Raw genomic sequence first — 18,041 nt, 5'->3', positions numbered from 1 at the left:
AGGCTGAGGCATTTGACATGTTGTTCTTTATCTCGTTTTTCAAGAGAACTTTCAAAATATTACCAGATTTTGAACTTAAAGTATGTAAGTTTGTAATGTTAGAATTTATAGGATTAGAGTGTACTTTTTACCTTGACATTATCAGACTATCTACTACGTATTGAGTAAAACCATGATTTGGATCTTTGCTGTGGAGTAGGGAGGCGGCTCCCCTATTCTAAGCTCCTGGGTCGTGCTGGCTACTTTGGTGCCAGTCAGGAGCAGGCAGGAGGCAGCAGGCTGGGCATAGTAAGAGCCAGTGGGTCCCAATCTGAGAGTTTCACTGTGTGGCAAGCTGACAGGTGGGACTGGTGAGGTCATGAGGATTTTCCCACTACTTGGTTTATTTATGGCATTTAGGCAGATGGGAAAACAAAACAAAACAAAACTAGGAACCACTCTCAAGAAGTTCTCAAACTTGCACATTCAGTGCAGCCTCCTATATCAACAACTGAAATGCTTTTCTCTCAGGGTTCCATGGTCCACTGTGCATATCCTTCTGTATCAGTCTGGATTAGGGAAATAACCCACACACAGGAGAGGGAATGTCATGTGGGGAATTAGTTACATGTGTAGTGGGTGAGGTAACCCAGAGATTAGCAATGCCAGGAAGTTGCTCGCACTTCTAGGGCTGGAGGAATGCAGGGAGGAGGTGGTGTTTACCAGAGGGTCACCTGTCTGGGGCAGAACTCAGGAGCCGGGCTGCCAGTGGGAGTGGGGACTACAGTGCGAAAGGCTGTTTTGTTGATGCTGGCACAGCAGAGGTAGTGCGACTATAGTGAAGGCTGGAGAAGCAGGTGGAGGTACTGGTGGGTACCAGCTTCCCCGTCTCCTGCCTCCTGGCCTCAGACAGTATCCTTTAGGACTGAACTGCCTTTGACTTGGAAGTTTGCAGGAGGTTTGCAGGAGCTGGCAGTTCCAAGCGTAGCAGAGGTAAGGCGGGAATTGAAGCCAAGAGCAAACACGTGCTCAGCCAGCACTCCTTCCAACCTCCACTCTCGTTCTCCCTTCTCCAGTGGTACAAGTGTCATACTTTGTAGACTCTTCTTGTGTTTTCATGCCTATGACTCTTAAGTATTGTGCCACCTGCATCGTGGTCACCTACTTCTGATTCAGTGTCTGCCATCTCTACCCAAACAGTAGTATATTCCCAAATTCATAAAACCACATCATTGCACCTTTTGTACATGGAAGCTCACACAAGCTGCCTTACCTAACCTGCCCTAGCTTAATAAAATAGATTTACCTCCTACTTCCTAGTGCTCATCATGATACATTGTAAGTATTTATAGAAAGCACCATTTAAATTTTATTATAAAGGTGTAGTCTGTTGAATGTTTTGAGTTAGATGAAGCACCCAGGTGGCTAATAAACACTTTATATGACCCATGACCAAATTTCTTTTGTACCAAACTATGCAACATTATAAATAGAGCTGCTTTGTTCTTCTCCCAAGAACTTGATAACATGTTCTCAGACTTTTTTTGCAGCTTGCATTGTTGTACAGAACACCCTATTCTGTTTTGCTAGCCTTGCTTGTGGAAGGATTGTGCCAGTGCTTGGGAATAATTAGGAGGTGTCAGGTTAGGTCATGGATGAGAGAGCCCTCGGGTGTAGGAGGGGCACAGACGTTGCTGGGTTTGGAGAGAAGCTGAGGCAAAATGAAGTGCATGCTGTGTTGCAGTGCAGGAGAAAGACGTGTACTCTCTAACTTGCTCCACTAAACAGCCAGGCAAGTGGGGGAGGATCTTCTTACCTACTAGCTTCTCACTTATGAAATGAATGGATTTGGTCTTATTCTGTAAGCCTTAAAATTTATGGTTCAGTTGGAGCCTTTAAATCTTCATAGGGCAAGGGTTTTTTTTTTTTCTGTGTGGTTTACTGCTGCATTCCCAGCGCCTAGACGAAGTCTGGCACAGAGAGTGGAGTGTGGGCTCAGTCTGTGATCCTTGTTGCATCACCAGTAGCTGAACCAGGAGTGCAAGGGACTCTAGCACTCTTAAGCTCTTGAATGCTGCCCCCTTCTGGTCATGCTAGAGCAGTGTCTTATCCTGAAACCTGCACAGAGAAGGAACTGCTGCCTATCTGGCCCAAGGAACAATGAGGTGATATGACAGGAAACCAATGTTTGTATGTGGCTCATTATTTTGCAGTCAACACTAAGTAAAAATCGTAAAATAGGAACTAGTTATTAGACATTAAAAAAGTAGAGAAGCTTAAAAAATGTTTCTGATGTATTAAAATCCAGCTTCATATTGATGGTTTTTAGTAATTCCTAGAAAGTCTGGGGCTAATTTTCTTGTGATTAAAAATAATTGTCATCATTTTAGTATGTGACCATCTTTTAATTAACTCAGTTATTTCCAGAGAAATTTTTCATTTTGAAGATTATCCATACTTTTTATTTCTCATGTGCTTTTAGTCTTTTGGGCATTTTAGTAATCACATATACCCACTCTTTTTTTTAAAACATTAAAAGTTTTTTAACATTAGCGGTTATTGAGAATTTTCTCCACGCTTAGTATATGTATAAACATACATATACCCTAACTCCCTTTATTTTAGAATTCGTAAATTATTTAGGAATATGACTTGTCATTAGCAGGACGAGTACTTTATCCTTCTCCCCCTTGCGTTGGATAGTATGCTGTTGCAGGTACCTCTGTGTTTCTACAGTAGAAGTACTTTGTTGTCCCTGTTTAGCCAGGGCTGGTAATACATGCTACAGGTATAAAATTGACTATCACTCTAACTCAATATATAATTTTATGCCCCATTTTTGTTGTTGTTAAATTAGAGATCTAATTACAGCCTTGACCATCATTTACAGGAATTTATTTGCCAACATTATTTTGAAGGGGCTTCTTGCTTGCTAAGCATTACTGAGATTCATTCTTTATCAAGAGAAAATACATTGGTGGAGATTTCAAATTATTAGTCAAGGACCAGGCATGTCATGTACTTATGCTGCCATCTTGTGGAGATTAATGAAATAGATTAAATCCAAGGGTTTAATGAAAATTTATAAATGATTAAAAACCACTGACACTGAATGTACTATTAAGTACATTGTTTTTAATAAGTTATTGAACATCAAGAAGTTTTCATTTAAGAAGGTGCCTCGTCATTTTTGCTACTTAAATTCTCTGTCTAGAGCTGTGTCCACACAGAAATCTGGTAAAAGAATGGGCTTTCCTAAAGGCAACTGAAGCTGCTTCAAACCCCCAAAGAGATATGATTGGATGAAAAGGATTCCAGGACACAATATATTAAAATAGGAAGGAGAAAGATATGGGTTATGTTCATGTATCAGTGCCTGTTATATTGTTTTCTTCACTTTTTGAAATGGGTACATTTTTGTAAACTTTGAAATGGATACATTTTTGTAAACTTTAATTTATAGGTATTAGAAACCCCAACCCTCCAAGACCTTTCCTTTACTGTCAGACCCGGTGAATTGTTAGCTGTGGTTGGACCTGTGGGAGCAGGAAAGGTAAGTTGGAATGCCTTTTTGCAGCTTAATATAACGCCACATCCTGTGTCAAATTGTTGAGGCTGAGCCCAAAGCTATATGTAACACAGGTTTGAATTGGATATATCTAGAATGGCATTTCTCAAAGTATGTTCCATGGAATGTAAGTTTTGCAAGAAGGTTGCATGGCCAAATAAATCTGGGTAAAGCACCTTATGTTTTTCTTCTTGGTAATTCAAATTGCACAATTGAGAACTGCTTGTCTGAAAGTTGGTCATCTCAGAGAAGGAAATTATTTAAGTGGCAGCTATTCGGGATGGAATGACTGAGCAAATGGGGACTTCTTTTTGTCAGAGCAGACCCTACAGGAAGTCTGGAGGTTGTAAAAGCTCTTCCAGAAAGTTTTAAACATGTCCTTATCTGATTTATCCAAGTCACATAAACACAATTTAGTAAATGTGCAGCCATGTGCATGGCACTGTGCTGAGAGCAAAGGGTACAATATAAGCATGGACCCAGATGCCTTTGCCCTTCAGAACTGACCAGGTTCTGGGGCGAGGCAGATACTCAAACAGGTTCTTTCAGCTCCGTGTTATAAGCACTCTGATCATTTAGGTGCAGCATCTCATGTTTGTATGTTGTAAGAGATTTGAAGGAAATGTGTGTGCATGCTTAGTCTTGCATGTTCTGAAACAACAAAATAAAGAAATAAAAACATAGGCTGCATAAATGAGAAGGGGATTCTTTCTTTTAGGATGGGTTTTTGCCCTTTGGAAACATGACTCCCTTCAGAATTCCTTCAAATACTCTTTTCTGGTGCATTAGATTTAAATATATACACATAGCTTTTCAGGAACAAATATTTGTGAAGTAAAAGATACCTGTTTGCTGGGACAGCTACATTAAACGTCAGGCATATGAAACACATATCATGCAAGGCTACTCAGTTAAGAATGTTAAACATTCTTCATTAGTCTTTGTTGAGTAAAGTATTTCATTTGAGGGAAGACTTTTGGGCAGAATAGATTGTCGTACTCTATTTTATTGTTATTCCTTATCAACCATTAGTTTATACTGACCAGTAATATATTTAAAGATTTTTTTCTATTGCTAGCTTCCAGGACTGAACTTTATCCTATTTTAAATGAAAGGGCTATAGCATTTATCAAACTGCAGGGCAAGGGAAGGCGGTATTGCAGTGGCTCGTTCGTCCTGAGTGCTGTCTGTACACATATGTTTGTTTGCAATCTGTTTCAGTCATCACTGTTGAGTGCCGTGCTGGGGGAACTGTCCCCGAGCCAGGGGCTGGTCAGTGTGCATGGAAGAGTCGCGTATGTTTCTCAACAGCCCTGGGTGTTTTCAGGAACTGTGAGGAGTAATATTTTATTTGGGAAGAAATATGAAAAGGAACGATATGAAAAAGTAATACAGGCTTGTGCTTTGAAAAAGGTGAGTAATGACTTCAGTGTTGCATATATTCAGATTTCAGATAATAATAATAGTGTTAGCTTAAACTATAAGGTTTGTTAAAAGTTTAAATTTTCAACGTGGTATCTGAGTGCTATTTAATACTTTAAGTTGGTTTTCTATGTAAACACATGTGCACATATGCACACTGCTATTTTAATCCTTATGTGATAAAGACATTTACAGAGTGCTTTTTCCTTTGAGTTTGTTTATTTTGTGAAGTTTTATTCACTTTCAACCTTTTTTTAAATGGACAACTATAGAAATCTGCACAAGTGGAGAGAATATTGTAAGAACCCTCATGTGCCCACCCCCCACCATCCGCTGCCAGCCCCACCTCACCCCAAATTATTTTTGAGCAGATCCTAGACCTCATGTTAATTCATCTGTAACTATTTCATTAGTTATCTCTAAAATACAAGAAAGCCTTTGAAAAGACACCACATTATCACACCTGAAAAATGACCAAAATTTCTTAAGATCATCAGTGTTCTGGTAGTCAGTGTTTACATTTTGTTGACCATCTCCCTAAGAAATCCTGTTAACCGTTGGTTTGAATCAGACTCCACGTAAGGTCTGCACTTGGCACTGGGTTGACTCGCCTTCCAGGTCCTTTTATTCTACAGATTTTCCTCTCTGCTTTTTGACTTGTAATTTATTATTGAAAGAAAACAATGTTTTCAAATTTCTTTTTAATATTACATCGTTTCACTAGGGCAGAAATGACATGGAGCTTTGCAGAAAATGGTGGATGAAATGTTTAATTGTACATTGAAATTTAAACGAAATTAGTGAGTGAATGATGAAAACTCAGTTTACGTGATAAGATGTAATTTGGCAAAAAGAAAAAAAAAGTAAATGCTGACACGAGCTGTGTTACTCTCTTTGGGTTATAGAACATCAGTGAACGATAGCCTTAAAAGGCTCTCCCTGGGGTCTGCTCAGTGCGGTCTGGACATCCGACTGCTTTTATCTTTCATGCCTTGTGGGAAAGGCTAAGACAGGCAGTCAGAGGGATGGTGTTGAAGGCCTCAAACCAGCTTTGTGAGGAAGTAGTAATTTTGCTTGAACAATGGCTTGATCATTATAGATTGCATCAAGTGAGTAGCATTTTAAGATGATATATACAAAACATAGTTGCTTGTCTAGTGGGCTTTTCTTTCTTTTTCCTGGGTTATTGTTAATGAGAGATTATGTGTTTTTAGAAGTAACATCAAGTTAGCAGTCATGAGCTAGATTTTTTAAAGCAGTATATATGTTATATAAGAAAAGAAGAGGGAAAAAATGTAGAGCAGTAATAATAATAGCTCCCATTTATTCAGAGTTTACATGCTAATCATTTCTCTCTCTCCCCCCCACACATGCACACACACAAAGGTACTCAAGTTTTTAATCTTTTATCAGTGCCTTTGCTGTGCCCGTCCTTACTTTACAGTTGGCAAAACTGAGGCTTAGAAAGCTTAAACGATTCACTTAAACATTTGCAGCTCAGGTTCAGATTTGTTTCAGCAGGACCCCAGACCCCATGCTTTCCCACGATGCCTCACTACTTCTCACTTGAGAAAGTTTATAAGGAAGAACTATTTCAAAAATTAGCTGATCGATGAAGGTGGAATGTGAAATGTAGAATAAACAGATCTCAGGCATTTCCTCTTTACCTGAATCAAGTGCAGTGCTTGATCCCAGGTCAGACTCCAGAGACCTAGGCCAGTGTCTAGGTGTTTGATCGCACATCCTTGTCTTTCCAGTGATACCTCGGCCCTGTCTTTTCTACTCTCCCACATTTGAGCATCTCTGGAGAAAAGCGGGTGTTGGGAACGGTAGCTGCCAGGCAGCATTTTCCCCAGGGACTGATGCCTTTGCCACAGCCACGTGGCCCTGTAATGGGAGCAGTGTTCTGTGGCTTCGTCCACTCTGTGGGTGTCTCTGTGGCACACAGGCTCCGTTGGGAAGTGGGCCCTTGCAGGGTTGGGCTGCACAGTGATTCTTCTGTATGTGACTTGACTTGCAAACATGGACTGTCATCTTGTTCTGCTGTATGACACATGGGCGTGAAGTTAGGGCCTTGGCTGGAAGAGAGGCCCAGGGTGGAGAAGAAAAGAGTGGAGTCCTGGCCTTCACTTTGTCACTTGCTCACTGTCACTTTGGACCTGTCCTGTCACCTGCCTGGGCCTCTGACATTTATTCTGCAGAATGAGAACATTGAGTCAGAAGGTTTCCAAGAGGTTTTTTAATGAGTTGTGAGATCTTTTGCATATCTCCCTTTGGAATCCATGTGTCAATGGATGGACATGAATGGCCATGGATAATTGGGGCCTGTAGATATAGAGACTTCATACGTAGTAGCAAAGCTTTGGCCTTTGGAGAGAAACAGTCCTCGGGACTGTTATTCCAGGTGTTTGTCTCACTTCCTTTCCTATTAAATGGGAGAGGTGTGGAATTATTGTAAAGACCACAGATAAAGCCTGTAAAATGCAAACACTCCAGATTTTTAGTAAATGGTAGCTAGCTACTGTTCCTATTATAGCCTTTTCTCTAAATATATACATTCATCCATCCATATAAATATAATAAAGATTTCTCCTTATCCTCTACCCCCAATCCCGGAGGAAACAACAGAACATTTCTTACATTACGTGTATTAATAACAACTGGATGTATTATACTGGATCTATTTGAAATAAACTTTTAAGTTCATTGAGCTGAAAACATTTCTATAATAAAACAAGGAGATAGGAAGTAATCATATCTAGCAACATCGATTTAGGCTAATGACATATTCGAAGTAACACTGTAGTCAGTTCTAGAACATAATTTAGGAAACAACATAATAACGATAGGTCCTGTCGGAGTCACAGTTAAACTGGAAGGCTCTTGAGTCAGACAACTCTAGGGCTGAGTCTTAGTTTCTCTTATTGGGTGCGTGATTTTGGCTAATTGTGTGAACTTTACAAAGTCTCAGTTTCTTTATCTGTAAAGTAGAGATAATAATACTATCAACCTCATAAGATTCTTTTGAGGATGAAATGCAGTAATGATTTTAAAGCTCCCGATTGCAAGGGACAAACAAGCACTATAAGTGTTAGAATAATGTTCAAAAATTAGCTCTTAATTATAAGAACAGCCAGTTTTGGATAAAATTGCATCTATAAAATGTGACATGTTAGAAGGAATGTATCTGAGTATACATTCATTATCTGAGTTGATATTTGCATAGATGTTCCACACATAGTATATTACATAAATCAACAAGAAATACGTGTTACCATACCATAAACAATATATTATGTAACATTTTTCTGCATATTATCTTTTACTCTGTGAAGACTTTTAAAAACTTTTAGGCAGTACATGTTCAAAGATACAGCACTGATAAATTCTAGTCTAATATTTTCCCACATAGATCGCTTGAATTTACAGACCCTTTTGGGATGTTCATAAGCTTATAATTTCTTCTCATATTTGCCACATTCCTGCCAAGTTGGACATTTTTTTCGGATTGTCTTAACAAGCAGAATAATTGTTGTTATATCTTTATTTTTTTATCTCTCAATTGAAATAACTGTATCACTTGCCTAGGACGTAATAGGAAACAAGAAGTCATGAGTACAAAAGGGATACATGAGGCTAATCTAGATATGGAGACCAAATTTATTGATATTTCTATATTTAAATATTAAGGGCTACAAGGTCTTGAATTATTTCAATATTGCATTCATTTCAAATGTATTTTTCAGTAACCACAGGGGACAGCATAATGTGAAGAAAGAGCCTATGAACTGAGATGAGTTTGGTTCAGATTTCAGCCATTCCGTTTAATAGCTAATAGTTCTCAGACCAGTTATAGAATCTCACTTAGTCTCAGTTTCCTCTTCTGTGAAATGGGTTCAATATAGTCATCTGTTGCTATTTATAGAGGATTGGTTCCAGGACTTCCCTCTGATACCCAAGTCTCTTACATAAAATGACGTAGAACAAGCATATAGTCAGCCCTCTGTATCCATGGATCCCTAACCACTTTTGGAAAATTCTGTTTTCTATCCAGAGTTGGTTGAATCTGCAGATGAGAAACCCATGGATGCAGAGGTCTGAGTGAACCTACTGTCCAGCTTTTGTGAGGATTAGAGATAATCAGTATAAGGCATCCAGCACAGTGATTGGCACATAGGTCTTACCATCCAGGAGCTGACTAATGGGGAGAGAAGCCATGTGCAAGCATACATATTATGAAGCAGAATTAGATGTGTTCTTCAGGAGAAATATAAACAAAGCTTTAGGAACCTGGTCGAAAAGAGAGATGACTTCTGACTGGGGAAACTCAGGGATGGTTTCATGGAGGAGAGTGAGCTGGGCCTGGAAAGATGGGTAGGCAGGCTATTGACAGGCTGTGATAGGAAGGGTAATTCCAAATGGAGGAAAAGCTAGGAACAAAGGCTCATGGGAGTCCTGCTGTTCGACCCTGGAATCCAGCCTTTGATTGCTGGGGCCTCGCGTCTGGCCCTCACGAACTATTGCAGCAGTGTGCTCAATGACATTTCTGCTGTAAGTCTCTACCATTGCTAAAGGGCACTTGATGTTTTTGGCCTGGCAACATCAAACCAGTGTAGCCATTTCCTGGTTTTCCTCTAGTTTATGTATCTGCTTTTCAGTGAAAGCTGTTGTGGATGAAATAATCAGTTAAATTTAACTTAGGAGTAATGTAAGATACCTTCTTGTCATTGGGAGGAATTGTCATATATGCTCAACCCAGGCTTTTTCCTCCAACCAAATCAGAAAATTGTGGTTAGGAAATTAGTCTGACTCGGGTGTTCCTTCAGATCCTTTGAAATGTTTTTCTCGTCTGCGGCTTGTCTATAAATAGTTTGCAGAGTCAACACACTCAGAGTCCTTCTTTTACCAGACTTGAAGAGAGCCCGTTTCTTATTTCATAAATGTCCTAAATGAAAGAGTGAGTTTTAAGTTCCTTTTCTAGAAAATAGCTAAGATTGCTGTGCTACAATGTGGTGCTATTTTTAAGAAGGAACAAAACAACATAAAATCAAGGCATAAAAATCTAAGCAGGATACTTTGCAAGGACTGTCAACCGTGAAAGAGAGACAAAGTAAACGTGTGTGTGTGCGTGCGCGTGCGTGTGTGTGCGTGCGCTCCCAGAAGTCTGGGAACCTATCTTAAAATGGCTCATTGTTTTTTCGTGAAAACCAAAAGCAAGAGATGGTACTAACTTTTGAGCTCAACAAAGAAAAAATGTGAGATAATAGTGAATTTGCATGATAGAGCCATCACTGCCTTTCATTTGATGCAGTCCAGTTAAGCTTTGAGTATTCAGGGAATTCTGAGCGCCTGTGTGTTTTGGCGGGCCTTCAGGGAATGGGTTATGATGGAGACACACCTTTTCTCTTTTCTCTTGTTGGTGTGCTTGGCATATTGTGATTCACACTGTGTCAGAATGTGAATGCGATCCCACTGTTGGTTTGATCAGAAAATACGTATTGGTCAACAATAGCAAAAGTTAATTCATGTTCTTTTTCCATCTGTTGAGGGTGTTCTTATACTTACTCTTTTGGTTCTCACAGCATCCTCGAGTTGAGTAATTCTTGTTTCTCCTGCACATTTTGTAGAAAAGGAAGGCGAGTCTTAGGGATATCAAAGGACTTGTTTATCCTGGAGATCCCCATGTGTCACTTGCTCTCTCCTCCATGTTTGCCAAAGTGGAGACAGAAAAATGAGGGCTTCATTTGCAGAAAGGTATTGCCATGTATCCTAGGTTGACCTTTGAGAGAGTAGAGAACCAACAAACTGCCCCTAAACTCTGCTTGTCTACGTCAGGATCTGTCTAATAATGATTACAGGCAATCTAAGTAAAGATTTCTAACATTAAATATGTAACTTAAACCTGATCATTATACTGCCATTTTGGGGATGTCGTTGTCATCTTTTTATCTAGGTATCGTGATTTGTCTATTTATTACTTAATTAAGAGTTAAATATAACTTCCGATAGATTCCCAGATCTTTAAATCAAAACTTCTTATCCTTCTCAGCTTTGAGTTTTGCCTGGATTGCATGGAACAAGCCTCTATTTAGTCCAATTGGTCTGCTCAATGTCCCTCGAACATTTTGGTTTTTCTTTGGTTTCTCCTGCCCAGACTGCTCTTTCTGCTCTTATTTCTTGTATAGATCTTGTCTGTCACTCTATCACTGTGTCTGTCTTAAACAACACTGTGAAGACATGGGTCAGGTGTCATCCCTTCTCTGAAAGCGGGAAGCTGAGACTGAGATCAGCAAAATGGCTAGTTAAGACACACTCCTTGATAAAATAAGTCCTGTGCCTTTACAAGCTATGTATGTGCCGCCAGCTTTCACATTTGTACCTCTAACACAGACCTTCAGGTATGCATATCCAGCAGCAGCTTGACATCACCCATAGGTATCTCAGCTTGCCCATAACCAAAATCTGTATTTTATCTCCTAAACCTGCATCCATCATCCTCTTAAACTCAGTAATTGGTGACCCTATTCTTTGCCCCTTTCATGCCAAAAACAATGCAGTCTTCCTCTTTTCTTGCAACCCACCCTCATCCCATCAGCAGCTCTTACAGGATTTACTTTTGAAATTTGTCCAGAATGTGACCACTTCCCTCCATTTTCATTGCTCCTGCTTCGATCCCTGCCACCGTCATCTTTCAACGAGATTATTGCCGTAGCCTAACTTGTACCCTGCCTTTTCCTGCCCCTCTACCATCTGTTTTCTACAAAGAGGCAGGAGTGATTCCTTAAAAGCCCAAGCCAGATCATGTCAGTTCTCCCCCGTGCCCCTTCCCGTTTCACTCGGAGCGAAACCACAGCCCCACCTGCTGGGCCTCGCCCATCCCCTGTATTCTTTACTCACTCTGCTTCAGCTCTACTGGCCTCCGTGCTAGTCTTCAAGCCCCTTGGGGGTATATCTGCCCCATGCACTTGCTCATTCTTCCACATGGAACACTTTTTCTCCACATCTCTGCAGGCTGGCTTCCGCCTCCAATGAGTCTCTATTGGCTGAAACCCTCCTCTGATCAGAGCCCTTCCCCACCCCTATATAAAGTAAACTTTCCCTCCTTCACTCTCTCTCCCCCTTAGCTGACTTCCTTTTCCTTCATAGTACTTAGTGCTTGTACTCATGTTAATTTTTCGTATTGCCAGTCTCCCAACATGGAAACTCTGGGGACTATTTTCCATTCAATTCACTGTGCCCAGAACAATGCCTGACATATAGTTGATGTTCAATAAATATCTGTTAAAATAATTAAAGGCATAAATGCTGTTAAAAACTACAGGATGAAGACAAAAACCCTGTGAGTTTTTTTAAAGGTTCAAAGTTATAGTTTAGTCACTATGAAATGTATCCATTGCTATCAATCAAATACATGTATGAAGAACTAATGCTAAAAGTTTAAGATGACAGTAGAATGCATTTTAAGTTTTTTTTTTTTCTATCTCCATATAGGATTTGGAGCTTTTGGAGAATGGAGATCTAACTATGATAGGAGATCGGGGAACCACGCTGAGTGGAGGGCAGAAAGCCCGGGTCAACCTCGCAAGGTAAATCGCGTTTTAGCTGCTGTTCTACATGTGCCTCTTGTGCTATTTCTTATTTCTAGGAGGGGTTAACACGCAGTCCTTGCTTATGGTGTGTGGGTACCGTGTGAAACACTAGTCTTAGATTATTTCGTTGGGTCTTGGAATGAATATCATCTGAGCTATCGAATTCGGAGATGAGATCCAGGGGGCGTGAACTGTTTGTCAGTCTGATATCTCTTTATGTTTTTAGAGCAGTATATCAGGATGCAGACATCTACCTTCTAGACGATCCTCTCAGTGCAGTGGATGCAGAAGTCGGAAAGCACCTGTTCCAACTGTGAGTTAGCTCATTTTTTGTGTCATTTCTGCTTTCTAAGAATCCTGTGGAGTGGGCTCAGGACCGTCTTTGTGCCTCAGAAGATCGAGCTTGTTCAGCTTTGATGTTCCCTCCCTTCCCTCCACAGAAGATCCAGTGTAGAGAAATTTTGCAGATATGAGGTCAAGATGGGAAAATACAGAAGGTACTAACTGTGTGCAGGTGTGTGGCGAGTATATGCTTTAGGGAGTTAAGAAATAAATGGCAAATTGTGCAAGTCCCCCCACCCACTCACACTTGATAACCAAGACACTGTTGATGGATCCAGACCCCAGGAGTAAAGATGGTGTACAGTTTTTAAATCCACAGGTGGAACAGTAACTTACCGGTGGGTAGTAACCTGGTACTTGGTTACCAGTTCTTTTCCTCTATCATTTGTGGCATGTTAGAAGCGAAGTTTTCAGTACCAACATAGATCTCCCATGGAAAGGCCTTGTTGGTTTACATTTATTATTCTGTAGGTTGAAAATACTTAGTAAAGTCTAGAATTTAATGATTTGTTCCACAGCAGAGTATGGCTTCAATCATTTAATATTGCTTCATTCGAACTAATAAGACCCACAAATATAGGGTTAACTTGAATTTAAAACTAGGTATCTAGAATCTGGATTAACTCCAGCCTCTCACTTTGTGTTTCTGGAATTTGTTTTCTTTGGCTTTTGCTGAGCCACCGAGCCACTGAGCTACACTCTGAATCTCTTTTCTGTGTGTACCGTAACCTAACGTGCGCTGATGGATGCTTCCTATGAAGTCTAAGCTAGCCTTTTCAAAAGCGTCATGAACTTGCTTTTGCTAAAACAGCATCCATATCTATCCCACAGTTATCTTGCTGTTGTTTACCTTGTTCAAGCCAATGAACCCTTTCGGTTGCACTTAGGCACTACTGTGTGCACTGAGATAGATGCTCTTACAAATGTTACTGCACAAACCACCTAGGTTTACAAAGGAGGACAGTAAGCCAGAGAGGGTAAGGGTGCATACTGGGCAGAGAAAGGGAGATCAAGAAGTTTAGATCTGTTTTGGCCCCTAAGGAATTTGTGGAGTTTGTCAAGACACATGGATGGGAAGAGTTCACCCTGTAAAGATAATGAATGCTAAATGGAAGTAGAAGTGGGCAGCTCTAGGCATTCAGCCCAGCTTGTAAAACTCACCTTGGACTGGGCTTGGTAGGACAGGTGCTGTGGGCCTGCAGGCTGGGCAGGGTGTGTGGAAGCTATAGGATTCATTTCCTTTTGCTAAAGGGAGTAGTGGAAGCAAAGCTGTAGACATAAAAAGAAGCAAGACATGTGAAAAGAACAGCAGGCACGTCTTGCTGCAGGAAGTACAGGTTGTACAGCAAGATGTGGGTTCTGTAGCAGAGGGAAGTTGCTTGGAAGTACTTGCTGTGAGGTCCTGTATTAGTTTGCTAGGGCTGTGTCTGTTCAGGCTGCTATAACAGAATACCATAGACTAGGTGGCTTATAAATAACAAATTTGTTTTCTGAGTTCTAGAGGCTGGGAAGTCAGAACAAGGCAGATTGAGTATCTGGTGACAGCTTGCTTCTTGGTTCTTCTTCTCTCTGTGTCCTCACATGGAGGAAGGGGTGGGGGCAGTTCACTGAGGTCTCCTTTACTAGGGCACAATCCCATTCACGAGGGTTCAGCTCTCATGACCTAATCACCTCCCAAAGCCCCTACCTCCAAATGCAGTCACATTGGGAATTACAGTTCAATGTGTCAATTTTGGGAAGGCATAAACATTTTGTCTATAGCAGGCTGCCATGACAAGGTACCACAGATTGGGCAGCTTAAACAACAAACTTATTTTCTCACAGTTCTGGAGGCTGGAAGTCCAAGACCGAGGTGTCCAGAGGTTCAGTTTCTCCTAAGGCCTCTCTCCTTAGCTTGTAGATGGCCATCTTCCTGCTCTGTCCTCATATGGCCTTTCTGTTCACCTGTGTCCATGGTGTTTCTCTTGTGTCCTAATCTATTCTTCTGTGGAAACCAGTCAGATTGGATTAGGGCCCACCCTAACGTCCTCATTTTAACTTAATTATTTCTTTAAAGGCCCTAACACTAAATTCTAAGGGAGGGGGGTTAAGGCATCAACATGTGAGTGTGGAGAGTGCACAGTTCATTCACAACAGATCCTGAAAAAAAGAAGAGATTCAAACAGAGCCAGCGGTGTGAGAGCGCGAGTGTGAGGCAGCTCTGAGCCTGGATACTAGGAGCTGAAGTTCACGGCCATCCACTAAGCATGGGTCCCTGGGCGGGTCCCTAACATTTTCCCACCAGAATGTATATGTAGAATGTTCTTATTTACTGGGGTGGTGAAAAGTTCTAGAGATGGATGGTGGTGATGGTTAAAATGGTAAATTTTATTTTACATAAATTTTATCACCATAAAAATAGCGCATAGTACATCGACTTTTTCAGAATGCAGAGAGTAGGGCCAGCTGACACTTGGCATGACCTCCAGCTGTATGATCTGACCTCTCTTTTCCACCCATCTTGAATGTGACTCGATGAATTTTTTCTGAGGCAGAGAAGTACCTTGCGGGCTGTACTGAGTTCAGTGACAGGAGACTAGCGCTGATGGAGAGATTTCCCACTCCCCCATCCTCAGTGGCATCGTGAGTAGCTCAGCCTTCCCGTTCCCTGCACTCTATCTTGCATCCCCGTGGGTCCGTCACCCTGTCTGATGTGAGTCTGCACAAGTTCTCCATCACTCCAAGAACAGTTTCCGCTAGCCATTGCAATCACATCACGAGGAGGAGAGAGGAGGGGTTTTAATTGCTAAGTATCAGTATGCTTATCACACAAGCTCTCCCAAGTTCTTCCTCGAACACAGGTGTTTATAAAGTCCTCTCGCACCTTTCGGGTTTAATGACTTTGGATATACACTTGATAGAAGCAAGCTTGTTAAAATTGTTGTTTGCTAATCAGAACCACGTTCTTTAGGGAAACAGGGCAGGGAGCACGAATGCAATTTAGGAAATCACTCAGCAGCAACTGGAGAATGTTCTCAACGAGTTAGAAAATTGGATTGAACAATATACTATGAAAGATGGCGGTTGTGTTGAAGCTTAGTAATATGAAGTGTTTTGTATTAAAAGTGAATGAATTACACTTTTACCACCATTAACAGTTTACATAAGTCATGAATATATATCCAAGGTTATTTTATTAATGTCTGTGGATTTTACAACCATATACTGTCAACATTAAGTGGGTTCTATCATGTACGGAAGGTTAGGAGCACTTAGATTAATTGATGTCAGTCAAATCTGTCCCAGGCTACAGACCCGTGTTGTATTTTAGAAAGCCGCGTGTCAGCTCCTGCATAATTAGTTCTTTGGGTCTGTCCTAATCAGATCTCCCACACTGCTGCCTTCTCAGTTCACCCTTCCTGCCTCAGACCTTCAGATTCCCTTCCTGTTCAGGATGCAGCTCAAAGTCCTGAAAGGGCAAGCAAGGTTCTATGCATTCTAGCCCCATTCACCTTTCCAGCATTTCCTTGCACAGCCTCAATATACATTCCAGTCACACCGGCTTCTGTGGAGTGCTCCGGATGAGGTGAGCCCCTTCTCATACCTGTCTGTCTATACAGATATTGTTCCTTCTGTCCAAGAGCCAGGGGACAGTGTACCAGGGCAAAGAAAAAAGATGAAGGACACCACTACCGCCTCCCCACCTTTCCGCCTTCCCCTCCTGTCCCTCCAGGGGGAACTGCGAGCTTCCTGTCTTCCCACAGCCCACAACGGGTTGTACTTGATCGTTACACGCCCCTCATCCCCCACTAAACTGTGAATGCATGAAGGCGCCGTTGCACAGTATGTTTCTGTCCCAGAACCACTGCTCCTGCTATTTGTTCTTCCAGGGATGTTTCCCCAGATGTTCTCTTGGCTCAGGTGTCACCTCCATCTAAGAGCAACCATCACCTTGCTTTTCCTTCATAGCACACATCACGTAGTGCATTTTCCACATTCACTTAGTGTGTCTCCCTTCACATGATGCAGAGTATATCCTGTATTCTCTACTGGTGGATGTATCCTCAGCACTTAGTGCCTGGCACCTCAACCAGTGTTTGTTGATTGAGTGAATGAAGGTTGCGACAGTTTCTTTCTGTCCCTTTCTCTACTATGTGATACCTCTTAACACAGCCCTTATACAAAATGAGAGTTAAACAACTCATTGTGGAATCAATCTTTTACTTACGGCCTGACTTGGAAATTTTTACTCTTAAAAATTTGGAAAATAGAGTTATTTTCCTGGAAATTTTGATGAAAATCATAATTTAGAAAAAATTTCAACTCATCAACTAACAATATCATTGTAATTACATTACCTCATCTGTGATGGAATGTTAGGAAGAAAACAATTTAAAGCTGTTCAGTTGGTCCATCTCGGATGCAGTAACCCATCAGATTTGATTAACATCTGCCTTTAGGGATTAATGGCAGGTAATTTTGAATTAAGGAGAAATAATTTCATTGAAAGCTTTCCTACTAAGCCCGATGAGGGGTTGACTTGGTTAAGAAACTTTGCTATGAAAGCCAAATGAAGACATGTCAAAATAGAAAAAGCAATCCTTTTGGACTTAAAGAATGAAATGATAGTATATGCATCTACACCCTGGGGTCTCGCTTTTGGTCATAGGCCCAGTCTCAAAAGTGTCCTCTTAGGACTTTTCTGTCCCAGCTCCAAAGCAGATGGCCTCTTATGAGTAACGGGAAGAGGGAGAATGGCGCTAACATTTACTAAGTGGATTTATTTCTCGGAACATGCCTATGAGTTGACATTTGTTATTTTGAGATGAAGAAACTGAGCTTCAGCGAGGTTTAGAAGCTCACCTGACATTGTCGGTCTAGTAGGAGGTAGAGCAAGGCAAGGATATGAACTCCAGTCTGAGTTCCTCCAGAACTCTTGATCTGATCCTCCTCAGCAGGTTGAGTTGTGGTCATGGTCCTGAGATTTGCTCAGTGTGGGACTCGGGACACCAGAGTGTGTGCCCGGAGCCCTGCCTGTGGTCACTGGGGCCTGGTACCAACTACTCGCTAACTTGGAGGGGTCACGGACCATTGTGGGTGCAGCTGGGGCTTAGTTCCTAGGGGTCTGTATTCAAAATGTAGGAGCACTTTAAGAGGTTACT

General features: G+C 41.3%; 1 protein-coding gene across 1 annotated transcript in view; it reads left to right on the top strand.

Annotated features, from left to right (window-relative positions):
- ABCC4 (ATP binding cassette subfamily C member 4) overlaps positions 1-18,041 on the top strand; it is a 230,511-nt gene that overhangs the window by 82,490 nt on the left and 129,980 nt on the right. The window contains exons 10-14 of the mRNA XM_023528014.1: positions 3,443-3,532; positions 4,769-4,960; positions 12,461-12,555; positions 12,785-12,871; positions 12,999-13,055. Coding sequence (XP_023383782.1) covers positions 3,443-3,532; positions 4,769-4,960; positions 12,461-12,555; positions 12,785-12,871; positions 12,999-13,055 — 521 coding nt within the window. The remainder of the gene's footprint in view (positions 1-3,442; positions 3,533-4,768; positions 4,961-12,460; positions 12,556-12,784; positions 12,872-12,998; positions 13,056-18,041) is intronic.

The sequence above is a fragment of the Pteropus vampyrus genome, unplaced genomic scaffold (assembly GCF_000151845.1).
Source record: "Pteropus vampyrus isolate Shadow unplaced genomic scaffold, Pvam_2.0 Scaffold21, whole genome shotgun sequence".
In the NCBI taxonomy this organism is placed as follows: Eukaryota; Metazoa; Chordata; class Mammalia; order Chiroptera; family Pteropodidae; genus Pteropus; species Pteropus vampyrus.
This window is presented reverse-complemented; position numbering and strand designations above follow the sequence as displayed.